General features: G+C 33.8%; 1 protein-coding gene across 1 annotated transcript in view; it reads left to right on the forward strand.

Moving 5' to 3' along the window:
• LOC149067647 (rho GTPase-activating protein 44-like) overlaps window positions 1-14,688 on the forward strand; it is a 110,226-nt gene that overhangs the window by 20,013 nt on the left and 75,525 nt on the right. The window contains exon 4 of the mRNA XM_089252478.1: window positions 5,218-5,329. Within this exon, the coding sequence (XP_089108604.1) occupies window positions 5,218-5,329 (112 nt within the window). The remainder of the gene's footprint in view (window positions 1-5,217; window positions 5,330-14,688) is intronic.

A 14,688-nucleotide genomic window follows, 5' to 3' on the forward strand; every position in this document is an offset into this window, starting at 1 on the left:
GACCCAGACATGTACCACGAACTTACTCCCAGCTGACTCAAAAAAGTTTTCTAATACCGTTGTTCTTCCATTTGATTCTTCAAGTTTCATGATCTCTTTTGTCTTAAAGAAATTTGACTTCCATACAATATTCCAGCCAACAAATATACTCACTTTTTCCCATCTGAAAGATCCTATCTCACCCTCAAAAGAATCTGGTATCTACTTCATCCCGTGAAAATGGGTATATTGGCCAAACTAGGAGAAATCTAAATATTCGAGTTCTCGAACACCGAAAGCATGTTGAGAAGGGACAGACAGATAGTTTGGCTATTGCCCAACACTGTTGGCAACTTTCATATAATTTTGATTTTGATAAAGTGTTCGTTTTTAAAAAAAGCAAGACATAATTCCGAACTGAATTTTCTGGAGGTACTTCATCAGAACATGCCAGAATTTCCTCATTAATGATGAAAGAAACACACCACCTATTTTGTCAGCTTGGACAGGCGTTATTAACCTCAGTCAAGACAAAATTTTCAACACTTTGCAACAGATGGCTCCCCAATTCGCATCCAAAGACCACTCGGACGTAGCAAATACAAAGGCGAACTCTTCGGACAACCAGACGTTGGACAATCACCCATCCACGACTCATTCGTGTGAATTCTGACCATAAGGTCCTGATGACGGCTCTCCATTGAAGAGCCGAAACGCGTCAACCATTCGACCAATTGAATTTTATTTGTCTTGAAAACGTGACAATTTTTGTATGAAGGGAATAATGTCGTGCAAAACAAATGATAGCTTTGTGTGAATTCTTCCCATTGACTTACCACCCAGACTGATTCCAACCAGTCTTTGAAAACTTTCAGTAACTTTCCTCTGAAAACATCAAAGTTAGTTCTCCGAAAACAAGGAAACAGTTGTTTTATCAACCTTACCCAAAGAAAACCTACAGAGAAAACTGAGGACACGATGATCACTGGAAGAAAACTCGTCTTCCACCAAAACATGTTCAGCAAGATCCTCAGAACTAGTGAGAACTAAATCCAAAATAGCAGTACTCCTAGTGGCTTCTGATACATGCTAAGCACCAACTTAAGAACGTCCCTTTCATATTGATCTCTAGCTGAAAGATTCTCCCAATATATACCCAAGTAATTGAAATCCCCTAGTATTGCAACTCTCTTACCCTTACACATGTAGGAAATTTCATCATGAAGTTTGGCGATGTAGTTTGGATTCCCTATTCGGTGGATTGTAACAAACCCCAACAATAAGTTTATGATGTCTTTTGTTTTCAAGCTCAACCCATATAGTTTCAATATCATTTCTCTTCACGTTACACTCTCTAGCCTTCAAACATGATTTCACATATATCAAGACTCTATCAGATGTATTTCTTAAAAAAGTATTGTATCCCGAGATGTGTAAGAAAGATTCATCCCCATCGTTTGCCCAAGATTCTGTAATTTCTATAATATCCAGACCCTCCACAACTATCATAGTTTCTAAAAAAATCTTTCTTATTACCCAAGCTCCTGACATTTATTAGCACACATTTTAATTTGCCCTGTGATTTAGTGTCAATTGAGAAGCCATCCAAGTTAGGGGGGGGGGGGTAGTTTCCCGTCACCACTGTTGTGATTATCATTAACTAACCCGCATTCCTGACTACATGGTCTGGGAGTAAAAAACCTGACCTAAGCCTATTGTAAACTTCCCAGACCCTCCTCCTATTCAGATCGATCCCATCCGAATGAAGCCACCTATCAGTAAATGCAGGAACCTCCAAAAATGTGACCTCCAGGTGAGGAGCAAATGTCCTTCAGGCCTATATTGAATTGGTGCATCCCACTCCCTACTACCCCTTGGCAGTACTGGGATGACTGCCACATCTGAACCCACCTCCCTAGCAGATAACAGTAAATCCCGATACTCTGACAGAAACTCACTAATATTCGCTCCTACCTGATTGGTTCCCACCCACAGGATTACCGGCAAGGACAACTTTCGGCAATGAAAAAAGTCTTGAACGTTGCTAATCTTCCCCTCGGGAAGACAACAGCACTCGAAACCTCGAAAATCCCTACACACTCTGTTCCCGAGTTCCCTAACCATAAAATCGGCAATGATTAAACCCCTATCACTATCCCCCTCTACCTCATCCACGACCACCCATTCGCCCTCTAAACTGTCGTTGTTCGTGGAGATTGCTTCTTCATGAACAGGTGGCTCCGTAATAACCGGCTCCTCTAAAACCCTAACTCGCTCTCGTAACTCTTCAACCTTGAGTTCCAACCTTGCCCTATCCAAACACCCCTTACAGTTGAAACTATCAGCTACTATCCCCCCTAGATCAAGGAAACCTCCCGTCGCAACTCCTACACAACACTAATCGAGGTTGAGGCATACTAACACTATTGCTAAAACTAGATAATAATGATTTAAAAATAGGAAAATGAGAAACATTAGCAAGAAATTAAAATAAATTACATTACAATGCAAAATATATGTAAAAAATTGTACAAAAAAATAAGTAAAATAAAATACTCAACATTAAATCACGAAGAAAATATATATGCATATAAAGAATGGAACACACCCCTAAAAAAAGTATTTAGATATAAAGTAAAATTTATACTTATTAGTATTAGTTAACTATCCATTCACTAACCTAAAACAATAGGACCCAGAATGAAAAAAAACAAACAAAAATTACTGAGAATACCCAGGAAACAGTTTGTTAACACTAATGCCCAAAAAATTCACAAAATTATATCAAACAAATGGGAAAAACACTAAAAATGGTGCAAAAAAATTGATTATCGACAAAAAAGCAACGGTCACAAACCTGGTGAAAGTACACTGAAAATCAAATGAGAGAGAGAGAGAGAAAATAAAATTTAAATGGACCGAAAATATCAACGAAAATTTAAAAAGTTGAGAGCAATAAGAAAAAACACTTATCTTGCAAATTCAGCAATGGAAGTTCAAAAAATTCAGTGACAAAATCAAACTAAAGAGAATAAACTCGCAATCTAGAAAAATAAAGAAAACACCTCAGTGTTTGATCTAAAAAATAAACACGCTAAATAAAACCCACAAGAATGAAGAAAAACACGTAATGGTGCACCGATGCCGCAGATAATCCTTCGGCAATGGTTTTGGATATAACTACCACTATTGGTGGGCGAGCAGAGCGCAATAAGAACACGTCTGCTCCCTACCGCGGCCAAGATGAGAATGATGATGAATGAGATACCACTTCATAATAGCAAATAAAAGAGAAATTAATGAATTTAGAACATGCCTAGAGCTTTTTTTTTACAGAACAAAAACAAACACTGCAGAAAAATTTTTGATATACAAAACTCAAATAACAGATCGTTTTCGAGTAATAGGATATACAAATTTTATGCAAAGTAAACCAAAAGGAAAAAATTATCAAAACACACTTTTATCTTCCCCCCATCGATGCTAACAATACTTGAATGATCACCTATGTTAATTCAAAATTCTGTTTGAGCGTTGGTGACGCACAATTTTTGTGGAAGAAATCCTTCTGTGTGCCCCTCCAAAAACGATTCTGAGTACACATCAGTGATTTTTGTAATAAGATACGGTTTTACTACCACATAGCAACTAGATGACAAAACTGGATATTCAAGGTAGAGTTTTTACAGATTCGCATGTTTTTTTTCTGAACGATCTCGGAAAATGTTTTCCACTTTGAACAAGCGTTCCAAATCCTTTACGATTTTTCAAAAAAACGTGCATTCACAATCTTATAAGAACAAAGCAAATTTATGCCATATTGACAGACTGCTGTCAGATAGTAATAATAATAATGCCGGCAGATAGCCACGAAAGTACCATAATTTCCAATATGTAACTGGAGGGAAGAAAATCTGCTGGGGAATAGAAACTCCGAAATTCTCTCTGAAATTCTGTACACGGCCCCTCATTAAGAAAAATATCTTCAACAACCCGTGTGTACATATATCATTACAATACAGTATACAAAGTAGTAAAATCATTTTTTCAAGGTCATGCGATTGTGAGACTGAATGAATGAACACCAGAACTTTGCCACTGGACTTATCCCGTTGCCGAGATCTCTTCCAGCCCAGCTTCGTGGCAGAGTCTGGAACAGCGATTGTGAGACTGTGAAAAGAAGGAAAAAAAAGGGAGAAAAGTTGGGTTTCTTCTCTTCTTTTTTCATCTTGTAACTAGGAGAGGATGCATAAACCAAATTTTTATGCATCCTTTTCCAAAATGTTGGGTATTTGATGCACTATAGGGTGTCAATGACATCTCTGGGGTGTGTATATGGTCACTGGAATTTGCTGGTTCAGTAGCCACTTTCCAGTAGTGAAACTTCTTGCTTTCACCTTTACTCTACTGTAATGAAATCGATCTCCTGATCTTCAACTGTCAGTATAATAATTTGTTGTTCTTAGACCGAATTATAAGTGACTATATAGGGTGGATAGTTACCACCTCACACCGAAAATTACTGGCGAACTGTTAATCCTAGAGGCATACTTTCAGTTAGAAAAAGTATTCAAATAACGTTTGGACTTCATTCATATTGCAAGTGTTATAGTTATGCTCTATAGTTATTAAGATAAAAAAATTAACTTTTTGTACAAACATCTTGTGCTCAAAAACCCAATTAGAAAGTTGTTGTGTCCCTCCTGAAGCCAACAAAAACAATTTCCATGTTTTTAGGTGCAATATTCGCTGAAATATTTGAATTAAAAAGTCAGCGAAAAGTTGGGAAAAACAGCATAAACTAACGGAAAATGCTTTTTCCCCAACTTTTCTCAGATCTTGAATTCAAATATCTCAACAAATATTGCACTTGAAGACGTGAGATTTTTTTATTAGACTCATGAATGACTGGGCAACAACTTTGTAATTGGGTTTTTGAGCACAGCGTGTCCGTATCGAAAGTTTTTTTAAAATTTCAATGACTATACCCTAGCAATGTGAATGACTTATCTGAGGTCCAAACATTATTTGGGTGCTTTTTCTAATTGGAAGTATGTTTTTAGGATCAACGGTTCACCAGTAATTTACAGTACAAGGTGTCAGCTATGCCCCTGTATTATTTGTTTGGCCATATGGTTATTAGATGTCTAGGATTTTTTTCCAACCCAACTTAAAATGTATTTCATGATTTTTGATGTTATATTAGCAAACATTTTTTATTAAATAAAATTTTAACAGGGCTACTTTGAAAGAATGTGCTTCCACCCAGGCTAAACTTGGAAACGAATTATTAGAGTATTATAATGAAGTTGAAAAGTCCATTTTGAAGCCAATATCTAATGTTTTAGAAGTGAGTACTCTACTTTTTTTGAACTAGCACAAGACCAAACTGAAAATGAAATTTCAGAAGCTTCTTTTTTAAGTATACATTGTCAAATATGGCATCTTGTCATAAAAGTGCAGAGTTTGGAAAAGAATACCTGAAAAAGCACTGAGCGAAAAATTATGAAGTTTTCACATGATAATTCTCTCATATATATAGGTGGAAACTTGTAGCATAAATTTTAGGACTGATCTGGTAGAATGTCGTGAAATTAGCTTTTAACATTTAGCAATCACCAGTTATATGTTTACCAAATGGTAACAAATTATTGATATTTGGCCAGTTATCTATATATTGTCCAGTTATCCAATATATTGGCAAGAGAAATGTCATTGTTTAAATAATATAATTTTGAGACCACAAATATATCACCATTTCAACAGTGAATGCATCTCTGAAACTAGATAAGCATCAGTCATCAAATTTACACTAACAAATTCTACTGATGAGTGGATTATCCTATAAAATTTCATAATTTTTCACTTACAAAATAAGGGTCCCAAAGGTTTTGAAAAAAATTACTGCTGATTCTATTCATTTAAATATGCACAGAAATATAAAAAAAATTGGTGAAATTATTTTGGGTTACTAAAAAAAAAGTAAATATTAATATTTTAAATGCCAGTAGAGGACAAGAATGAATTTAAAAATTCTTCACCCTCAGAGTAATATTATTCAAACGATGCATGATCAGGTACAGCACAAAGAAAGACAAAAGGAATGGAAAATACGTGTGTATAGAGAGTGAAAAAAAGAGAATTATTTTTCTCAGTTTCTTTCTTAGATACTTCATAGTTTCATAAACTCTGAAATGTGCATATTGTTTATGGGCAATTCAAAGTTAATTTCTTAGATGTTGAATCGTTGAATTACCAATATATATACTGATGGTAATTCTATGCCTTTCTTTGGCTTACCATCATCAGAAACATTTTTGCTTCTTCAGACAATGTGGGGGTTTCATCCTTGAGAATGCCCTCCTCATTGTTCCATTTATATCTTATTGTATTTTGTCATTTTCTTCTAATTAAATAATAGAAGAAATTAATATAATTAATATAATTAATATAATTAATATATTTCTTCTAATATATATATATATATATACACATATATATATATATATATATACATACATATATATATATATATATATATATATATATATAGTTAGTCAAACCCCTCTATCTCAAAACTGATGGCACAGAAGAAAATTTCAAGACAGAGTTTTCGAAAAATAGAGTTTTTTTAGTAAGAAAGAAAAACACACCAAAAATTGCGAACAATTTCATTGATTAAAACTAAAAAAGGCTGTACTATATTTTACTACATACTATTGAAATTATTGGGTACCATACACAATCAATGTTCAATCACAGTGTATGCAAATACACTAAAATATGTTCAAATTTTTTATTTGTTCAATTCAATTTATTTACATAACTCTTTTAAAATAATCCATAAGTTTAGATTGATGCATATTTTTTTCACTTTGAGAGCCTCCACAATTTCAACTATATTTTAGGAAGAGCAACAAATATTTTGGACCCAATCTTCTCAGTTTGCTTCAAAAAATGGTACAGCAGTTTTACAGTATTTTTTGCTGTTACTTTTTTCTAATTCCTCAAGAGCATCTGCTGTATTTTTGTCACCTGAATTGGCCATACCTTCAGCAATGATTTCGGTATCAGTCAAGATGCTGAGGGTTTGTAGTTGTATAACATTCACCCGCATGTTATTCTATTGGCCGTTTGACAGCTGCTCTGTGAATATGGGCATAAGTGTACATAAGTGTATTCACTGAGATATTTGAATTCAAAAATAGAGGAAAGTTGAAAAAAACAGCATTAAATATGGGTAAACCATTTTATCTGCATTTAACACCGTTTTTTTCCAACTTCTGTTTTTCGAATACAAGCATCTCAACGAATATTGCACTTAGAAACATGGATTATTTTTTTGTTGGCATCAAGAGAGACAGGGCAACAACTTTGTGAATGGGTTCTTGAGCACAGGATGTCCGTATAAAGAGTTAACATTTTTATTTTAGTACCTATACAACCCCTTGCAACATGAATGATATATCTGAGTACTACACACTATTTGGACACTTTTTCTAATTGGAAGTATGCCTCTAGGATCAATGATTTGCCAGTAAAATGCCATACATCCTGCTATCTATGCACCCTATACATTGCCAAGAAGCGTGAGAGGTGATGAGTAGCCAGCTGTTGTCATTTCTAATCATTTTTTGCAGCTTTAATAATTGCACTTCGCTACAATTTTTTTTTAAATGTTTCTGGGTGAGATGAATGTCCTTTATTTTGTTGGGGACAACACCTTGGGACTCTTTCCTTGTCAGTTCTTTTTCAAATATTTCACTTTAAATTTTTTATTTTTATGACAAGGTGCCATGGTTGACAATTTATATTTAAAAAAAGGGAATTCCTCTGAGAGATATCGCACTTCATTTGAGAACAGTACTATAAAATATCTCTATTCAGGAAATGTTTTTTTTTGAAGTAGAGTTTTTGTTTCTTCAACTTGATTTTTGTGCCAGAAATGCAGTTTTATACACTGTAAAATTGATTTTTTTTGGAATCCATTTAGCAAAATTTTTAGCAGGTAAATAAAACAGTATACCTACTTCCTAAATTCATTTCATTTTTTGCGTTTTTTCAAATGAACACAACTCTGGTGTATTGCCATGGGCAATTTACTATCGAATGAGTTGTGCTGGAAGTGTGTGTTCCTAAAAGTTGTATCCAGTGTCTGATTTTTCAGTGCTGCAATGTATATTTTAAATTGTGAGTGAAGTGTAATGATTGAATATTTGTACCATTGTAGGCATGTTGCTCGCTGTGGTGAGACTTTTTGATAGGGAGATCGGTTCACAGTTGGGGACCACAGAAAACCAACTTCAGCCAACCACCACTGTGGTTCAAACCCAGGTTCTTGCGATGTGAGCCCATCACTATGATCACTCGATCACCACAGCAGCTCTATTTCTTGCTAAACGTCATGTTTTTTTAAAATCATTCTTTGTATCTTCAAAATTAAAATTATTTCAGTAAAACAAAATTTTTATCAAAAAATGCTACTAACATCATTTAGAAATGGCCACCAAAAAAAAAATCCCTAGAGGGTTTAAATAATTTCCAAAAAATTTCTAACCTTTGTTTTAAACACTCAGTGTGTTTGTAAATTGACTATCAAGAAACAAAATTACGGAGCAATATGGCCAGGATAATTTCACATACATTAACCCAAAACAGTTTTACTTAAACTAAAGAATTAAACTTTTTCTAATAAATGAAAATCATTGAATATTATTTATGATAATCAATAGGGCTCAGATTTCTATGCATATGTTTTTTATTTTTTTGCATATTTCACTATTTTTATGTGATAGAGTATATTTTCACAATTTTATAGCATATTTCGTAATTTTCGATAAAAAGTAAATTTTTTCCTTGCTATATCAATGCCTCTTCAGATTGGCTTTTGCGGTTCCTGCCTCTGAAAAGAGTGCCTAGAGCTAGGATTTTGATGCACTAAAAATGTAACGTCGTTGGTAAAAAATCCTGAAATGCAGCCGTTTCAACCAATCAGCAATGACATTGAATTTTTGGAGCACCAGCCCTTCAACGACACTGGTGTGTGGATATAAATAGATTAATCATCTGAATCGGTGTCGGTAACTCGTGGGGGAAAATTGGCTAAAATTGGTAAATGGGGGAATTTTTTAGCGTTTGTGGGAAATTTTGAGAATTTTTATCAAATAAAAAGAATTATTTATTCATTTATTTTAATTTTTTGCTATGCTTTTCTAATGCTAAATAATGTACTTGGCTATGTATTTTCACCTATAGATGGCAGCACTGAATTCTGAATTTATTGGGAAAAGCTTACTCAAAAGGGAAATTTTGACTGGATGAGATTAGTTAGTAAAACAAAGAATTTTGTTCAAACAATAAGTTATGAGTTCAAAATTAATTTAGACTGCGTCAACACTTCTTATTATCATATTATTTTGCTAAAACTAATGTTATTTGAGATAGGAGTAAAAAATGTTTTAAGACATAGTTTTCGTCTTTTAGAGTATATTTACAGTTTTTTAAGAGCATAAATGTATTTTTTATAGAGCATATTTTATAAGCTTTTAGAGCATAAAAATGCTTGCCCCAATAATCAATCATTGAATTGTAATGTTATTAACAACAATTTAATCAAATTTCAAAATTTGTTTTGTTCAAATGATCTTGAAATAAATATATTGAAAAAACATACATTAGTTTCTCATATCACACTAATATGGATACCTATTATAATATAATTTTTCATTGAAAAAGCTGTCTTCATGTTCTGTCATGTACCTGTACTGCATTAGAACAAGTTTAAATTAAATATCCTCCATTAAATATCTTGGTATTGATATTGATAGAAATTTTAAATGGAAATCCCATGTAAAACATGTCCAATCCAAACTTGGTTTTTTTGTTAATAAATTTTGTTGCCTCCAAATATCATCTAAATACCAATTTTTTTGTTGCTTTAAATGCTATTTCATTTTTCATTGCCACCTATTATATGGACCACGGGTAAACAACCTCTGGTCCATGAGTAAAATGCAGCCAGATTCCATCCTACCCGCGGGTGGTAGATGTTCAGATAGAAAAGTGTCAATACACAATAAAATAAATGCTTAGGCTGACCATATTTCCTTAATGGAAATAAGTGAAATCGCAATCCATAGGGATTATCACCAATTATCCCAAAAAAATTGTCAAATGCAAGTGAAGTTGTCAATTACAGCAAAAAATATTTTTAAAGTAATCAACGTGGGGGCGCGGCAGCCCAGGTGATTTTAATCATGATTTAATTACTTGATTTTTTTACATCATTCATTTAAATCAATGAAATCATGAAATTTAAATTTTATTTTTCCTGTACATTAACTTCAATAATATTGAAGTAAAAGTAACTTAGTATGGTATACATGTTATTGAAATGGGGTAAAATTCTTTATTAAAAGAAATATAGAAGATCTGGTAAATATAGGCTTGAACCTATATAGTACCTAGATACAGTGCAGTAAGATAACTGTTCTATTTCTATATTTTCTTCATGGAAAGAACTGAAGAAAAATATAGGGGTTAAACTTAGATGTATCTGCACTAAGTATTTGCTATGCATTACAATGGGGCACTAGATATAAAAAAAAAACCTGATAAAAAACCAAAAACAGATAAATTCAGTTTTTTATAAAGCCTTGAATTCCATGCCCTGTTGCTGATTTAAAATAGTAGATGTTGTACCAAAACATAAATAACATTGAACTTGAAATTATAATACAAAAAAAGAAAGTCTAGAGTTTGCAATATTTGTTTTTTACCAAAACTCATTAAATCTGTGAAAGGATAAAAATGTGTAAATCACTAAGCAACATCATGCAAGTTCAAAACACATCATTATAAATACGTCCATCTATTGCGCAAGAAACAATCTTGTCAATAGAATGTGTTTTTCATTTGGTTGATGCTGAATGACCCTCTGGTTGTACATCAAAAAACTTGCGCTATATATTATTCTGAGTTGCCACCAGGCATTTATTTTAAGGGGAGGGCCCTCATGAATAAAAGCGCTCTGCAGGAAAAACGTTAATGAAGTGAAGTCAAATGACCTTTCATGTAACATAAATACAGATTTTTGGTGTTTAATATGTCTTGCTTGTAGTTCATTTGTTTATTTTTCATTTCTTATTGTTTATTTGTTAGTTTATTCATTAATGCTGAATTAAATTTGAGAGAGATGAGGTGAAAACATATGCATTCTTAATGATTAACAAGATTTGTTTTAATTAATAAACAGTTAATTTAAATGAAAAAAATCTGATTTAAGTAAAAATCAGATTTTTTATTTAAAAATATAACAATTTTTTACATACCCTGGTTTGAGGCAATGATTATATCAGTATATTGTGATCATCCAGACACTGAAAAAAATTATATGATCACTAACAGGAAATTACTCAACTCTATCATTTGATTTTTATCAACTAAACATTCTCTCATTGTAATATTTATATTTTTATAAATTGATTCTCCTACTTACTAGAAACAAACTCAAATCTTCCACTTAATTTTTTCATGTAGGCTACATCAAATAGATACAACGTTCTATATATATATTCCCTTAATACATAACACAGTAAAGAAAAACCATTTTGCATACCTTATTCCAAAGTTTTATAGCAAACTACCTTATATATTATTTGTTCTCCTCCTATACCAATATTGAAAAATTGTTAAAAAAATTATCTTTTCTTAATAGTTAACACCAATTATTTCTAAAAAAATCAGAGCTCTATCAGTCAAAATTTATAAATGAGTACACTTCCTGCCAATTGCCTCCTATTATCCAAGTCACTAACCAATTCTCCCATTCCTCATCCATTATGTATATGTGATAGCATAGTAAAACATAGTGTGACATAGATGAAAAATTTTAATTTTAATTTTTTTTGTTTATGTCCATTTACCCTATTTCTATTGTTTCTGTCCTTGAATTTTATTGTTAACTATAAACTGAAATACTCCATGTTCATCAATACAGATCCACAATGGTCTCTTGACAAATTTGTTTTCCCATTATCATGTAACATTTCATCATGGTTGATTAAACTTTTCCAAAAACAAAATTCATTGAAATTTTTTTTTTTAAGGTAAAAATCCAAGTTTTTGCAAAATTTGTTAATACACCCTTTTGCAAAAAAAACAAAGCACCTTTAAAAAATAATTCAATCATCTCGAAATTTCGCATGCAAATTCCTTTGTGAAGTATACAAATGATTAAATTTTCAAGGCCAATGAATGTTAACTTTGGTCATAGCACGTTTCTACTGCGCAATTAGCATTGTATAAAACAGGTAACAATCGCAGATGGTTTATCTTTTCTCGTTGTCAGTGTTGCTGTTCCGTGGAGACACAACCAATAATGCCGCTACTACATTGTTGAAGACCTTATAGCCAATTGGACAGCTTCGAACGTGGTCGCATATTCAGGATGCATGGAGCTGGCTTGCCATACCGAGCAATAGGCTGCCACCTGCACCATACGGACACAGCTGTGCAAAGGTACTGGCAGCAATAGCAATGGTCGCTGCAAGGAACTCATTAGCAAAATGAAGGCCCTGGAAGGCGAAGGTGCACTAATGCAAGGCAAGACCAGATGATTGTGCAACATGCCTGAACTGCCCCAACAGCATTATTGTCTGCTATCCAACGTGCTACAGACTCTTCCATACCACCCGTGGTACCTTCCACCATCTTACGGTGCTTGGCTTAGACTGAGTTACTTTCACAGCGGCCTAAGATATCTGCCGTTAACCCCACAACATCGGCAGTCGTCTAGAATGGTGTTGCAGCCGATCATCACATAGTGTTCAGTGATGAATCCCACTTCAGTCTTGGAGCAGATGACCATCTGACCCGTGTATGGAGGGGCCGGGGCCATCAGTCCCAATCAGTTTTTGTTTTAGAGAGGCATACAGCCATTACCCCTGGTATGGGGTGCTATCTCTTACGACAGCAGGTCGCCTCTAGTCGTCCTGCGTACAACTTTAACAGCTCAACGATATGTTGATGACATCCTGCGGCCAGTTGCATTACCCTTCATGGCACGTCATCCTGGGGGACCATTTTCCAATAAGATAATGCCAGGCCCCATATCTCTGGACTGCCTCCGTGCTGTTGATACTCTTCCTTGGCCATTAAGGTCACCAGACTTTTTGCCAATCGAACATGTATGGGACATGGTAGGCCACCGGATTTAGGTACCCCAAAATGTTGTAGATCTGGAGCAACAATTGATGAATGCCTGACAGAATGTATTGCAAGATGAGATTAGGAATCTTTATTACTCCTTACATCGACGTATACAAGCATGCATCGCTGCCCGGGGGTGGGGGTCACCAATTACTGATTTGAACATTCAATGTGTAATTGCTAGCCATTGATGGGTACTACGGCTTTGAATTTTTAATCATTTCATTATCTGTGTATGAGCTTTACACATGTTTAATTTCAATAAAATTATTATAATAAAAACATTATTAAATATTAATTAAAAATTAAAAATCAGTCAATTTCTCCATGGTGCTTCGTTGTTTTTACAAAAGAGTGTATGTTGGTCATGGAACAGGGCAAAGTCACAAAATAAGAAAAAGACCACAAAAATCAAGAAATAAGAGACCGATTTTTTTACAAATTGATTTCCAGTTTGTTCCTAGCAACTTCTGTGCTCAATTGTATCACCAAAAATCATGTCCCATTATCAGACTTCCCATTGCGAAAGCCTGATTGATACCTGTAATAATGTAGTGGTGGTCAGCTGAAGACTGTTTCTTCTGGTTTTTTACTTTAAAGTGCAAATGCAAGATGGTTTCTTTTTAAAAAAGTCATCACAGTGAGGAGCAACCCGAGTTGCTATCATTGTAATTTCATCAAATCTTGACAAAATGCTTAATTTCATAATAAGTGTTGAATCGTCAATGTGGCCAAAGTAAAAAAAGCATAGAATTTTCCTTTCTGTGCATCGGAGACATCCCGTGGAAATAAAAGTAACGTCGTTCAGTCATTCTGTGGAATCAGGAAATCTGGAGATGATACTCCTCATTGATGAATTTCAAGGTAGAATTTCTTCAGACATTCTTGGTGCTTTTTTGTGGCTGGGCCTACACAATGTGACAAATATCTCCATGTTATGATTTCTCTTAAAGATGCATGCTTAGTGCCTATTACTATCATACTTATTCTGTTGCAAAGATTGAGAGTTTTTTTCATGAATACTTTTTACAGGCTGGAAGTTGTGCACCCCTGCTATAGAGTAAGCTTCATTTTCAAAACCTTTATTTAAAATCTCCTGCTACTTCACTAGTGTTTCTGAATTGCACAGTAATTTTCCACCTAAATCAAACCCTCTCTACTTCAAAACAAGGTTTCTGTGGTTTTTATTTGAAATCAGGTAGATTTTCTTGAATTTTATCTGTTTGTGTCGAGATATCTGATTAATGAGCACCTGACTTCTCAATTGCTGGATATATTCATTCTGTACATACACTGTTAAAAATATCATATTTATATAACCAAAGAAAAAATAAAACACTTTAATAAAATATTTAATAAAATTTGTTGTTTTTTATAGCAAATAAACATTTACTTTTGAAATGTTCCTCATATATTAGGCATGGAATGCAGTTCATGCCAGAAATGATAGGCCAGACGACCTGCAGTAGTCGTGTTTACAGTCTAATTTGCATAACCATG

Source organism: Pholcus phalangioides, unplaced genomic scaffold (assembly GCF_987345545.1).
Source record: "Pholcus phalangioides strain wild (caught in Gottingen) unplaced genomic scaffold, Ppha-v1.0 ptg000029l_1, whole genome shotgun sequence".
Classification (NCBI taxonomy): Eukaryota; Metazoa; Arthropoda; class Arachnida; order Araneae; family Pholcidae; genus Pholcus; species Pholcus phalangioides.